The following is a 2,670-nucleotide window of genomic DNA, read 5'->3' on the forward strand; positions in this document are numbered from 1 at the left end:
ATACTTATGAAAGAATTAGAATAAAATTCTTAGAGCTTGTGAGGATAAGTATAAATGTATGTGAAGATAATAAAGTAAGGGAAGAATATTTGGCTCATGTCGTAGCGGTAAGCCGCATGATGCCCCTGATCCTATCCCAAACCTTGGCTTGATGTAGTCTTCCAATTCCTATTTTCCTGCGCTCAAAGAAAAAATCTTAGTTGGGAGGGGGTGTTGATTTATGTCGACTTGGGAATCCTGGCAAAATTTGGAGTATCAGTAGGTGGGAAAGTTAAAAGTATGGTGAAAAATATATATATGTATATATGTTTTTGCAAATATAATACGTATATATTAAGTATATATAGTAATCCTTTATTGTTTTTTAGATTATGACACGTTCGAAAATCCGTTAAGCCTCCATTTGTTGATCGTGACCCATGTAGCTTTTCCTTTGGGTAGAGCTGCTCTGACTGTTGATGCTATGACGATTCTGGCGGCGAGATCTCTTATATTCTGAGGCTATACTATGAGCAAAGGGGGTTTTCCTTAAGGTAAGATCGAACCTTTCAGGTTGCCTACGTATCCTTAAGATAGGAATCAGGTTTGTGCGTAGTTCGAGGGTGGAGAATGAAGTATGAAATGCAGCGACTGAGTCTGACTTAGACTGTCTGCGTATCCAAGTGGAATCAAGTCAGGACGTAGTTCAATACAACGGGAAAAGTAAAATATGCAGTGCAGTGATCGAGCCTGACTCAGGCTGCCTACGTATCCTAAGAATAAGAATCAGGTCATAACGTAGTTTGATACAAAAGATAAAGTAAAATAGTACAATGATCGGGCCTAACTTAGGCTGCCTACGTATCCAAGTGGAATCAGGTCAGGCCGTAGTTTAGTACAATGAAAAGGTAAAAATATGAAGGGAGCCGAATCCGATGTAGATTGCCTACGTATCCCGCCATGGGAAGTCAGGTCGAGCGTAGTTCTAAATATATAAAAGGATGATGTTTTGGGGGTTTTCTAAGGGAAATCGAACCCTATATAGGCTGCCTACGTATCCCGCTGTGGGAAATCAGGATAATACGTAGTTCTGTTACATTAGAGAAAAATGCATAAAGTACAAAGAAACAACTAGTCCTAATGTCTTCAAATGTAGAACTTTTTGATGGCGTCGTATTTGATCGGCTTCGTGCTTATTGTGCCATCCATTTCTGCGAGGATTACTACTCCTCCTAAGAGTACTCGGTGAACTTTGTAAGGACCTTGCCAATTTGGCCGAAATTTTTCTTTGGCTTCACCTTGGTGAGGGAATATCTTTTTCAATACTAACTTTCCCGGTGTGAATCGATGAGGCTTGACTTTCTTATTGAACGCCTTGATAATTCTATTTTGATAGAGTTGACCATGACAGACTGCATCCAATCTCTTCTCGTCAATGAGCATCAACTGATCGATCCTGCTATGAATCCATTCAGCATCGTCTAGTCCAACCTCCTGAATGACTCTTAATAAAGGTATCTCTACTTCTGCAGGTATCACTACTTCCGACCCATAAACCAACATGTAGGGAGTTTCCCCAGTAGAAGTTTTGATTGTGGTGCGATATCCAAGTAAAGCATATGTCAACTTCTCATGCCATTCCCTATTACCATCCACTATCTTCCTCAAAATCCTCTTGATATTCTTGTTTGCAGCTTCAACTGCTCCATTCATTTGTGGTCGATACGCCGTGGAATTTTGATGAGAGATCTTAAACCTTTCACAAATCTCTCTCCTCAGGTCGCTATTAAGATTGGCTCCATTATCTGTTATGACTGATTCTGGAATTCCAAAACGGCAGACTAAGTTGTTGCGAACAAAATCTACTACCACCTTTTTGGTTATGGCCTTATGCGTCGAGGCCTCAACCCACTTTGTGAAGTAATCGATTAAACGGTGTCCATTGGACGCAAAAGTCTCTATGGGCCCAATAACATCCATGCCCCAAGCAGCAAACGGCCAAGGTGAACCCATCACATTGATTTGTTTGGCGGAACTCGTATAAAGTTTCCATGAACCTGACATTGGTGACACTTCTGCACGAATTGAATGCTATCCCTCTCATGGTCATCCAAAAGTATCCAGCTCTCAAAATCTTCTTCGCAAGCATGAAACCGTTCATGTGGGATCCACAAGTCCCTGCATGTATCTCCTCTAACAATCTCGTGGCCTCCGTGGCATCGACTCATCGTAGCAATTCTAGGTCTGGAGTCCTTCTATATAGGATTTCCCTATTGAGAAAGAAGTGATTGGCCATCCTTCTTAAAGTCCCCTTCTGCTTGTCAGTAGTGCCTTCTGGATATCCTCTTGCTCCAAGTAACCTCTTAATGTCATAGTACCACGGCTTTTCATCTAGCTTTTCATCTACATAGAAACAATAGGTTTGTTGGTCGTGTATCTCCACTTTGATGGGATGATATAATTCTTCTCTGGATGCTGAATCATTGAAGAGAGTGTCGCCAAGGCATCAGTGAACTCATTTTGAATTTGAGGGACATGCTTGAATTCGATCTTCGTAAACCTTTTTCTCAATTCCTTAACACATTCCACATAAGGAAGGATTTTGACATTCTTGGTGGTCCATTCTCCTTGCACTTGATGGATCAACAAGTCTAACTCTCCTATCACCAATAAATCTTTAATATCCATGTC

The 2,670-nt window shown here is 40.9% G+C and overlaps 1 protein-coding gene across 1 annotated transcript; it reads right to left on the reverse strand.

Annotated features, from left to right (window-relative positions):
- Nucleotides 1-1,125: 1,125 nt before the first annotated feature.
- On the reverse strand, nucleotides 1,126-2,043 carry LOC124888873 (uncharacterized protein K02A2.6-like). The gene has a single exon (XM_047400161.1). It carries the CDS (start codon nucleotides 2,041-2,043, stop codon nucleotides 1,126-1,128), a length of 918 nt encoding a protein of 305 aa, XP_047256117.1.
- Between the last annotated feature and the right edge of the window lie 627 nt (nucleotides 2,044-2,670).

The sequence above is a fragment of the Capsicum annuum genome, chromosome 11, assembly GCF_002878395.1.
Source record: "Capsicum annuum cultivar UCD-10X-F1 chromosome 11, UCD10Xv1.1, whole genome shotgun sequence".
Taxonomy (NCBI): domain Eukaryota; kingdom Viridiplantae; phylum Streptophyta; class Magnoliopsida; order Solanales; family Solanaceae; genus Capsicum; species Capsicum annuum.

What these genes read in the sequence shown, in the direction of transcription:
- LOC124888873 (XM_047400161.1), bottom strand. Translation starts at nt 2,043, where the DNA reads ATGTCAGGTTCATGGAAACTTTATACGAGTTCCGCCAAACAAATCAAT.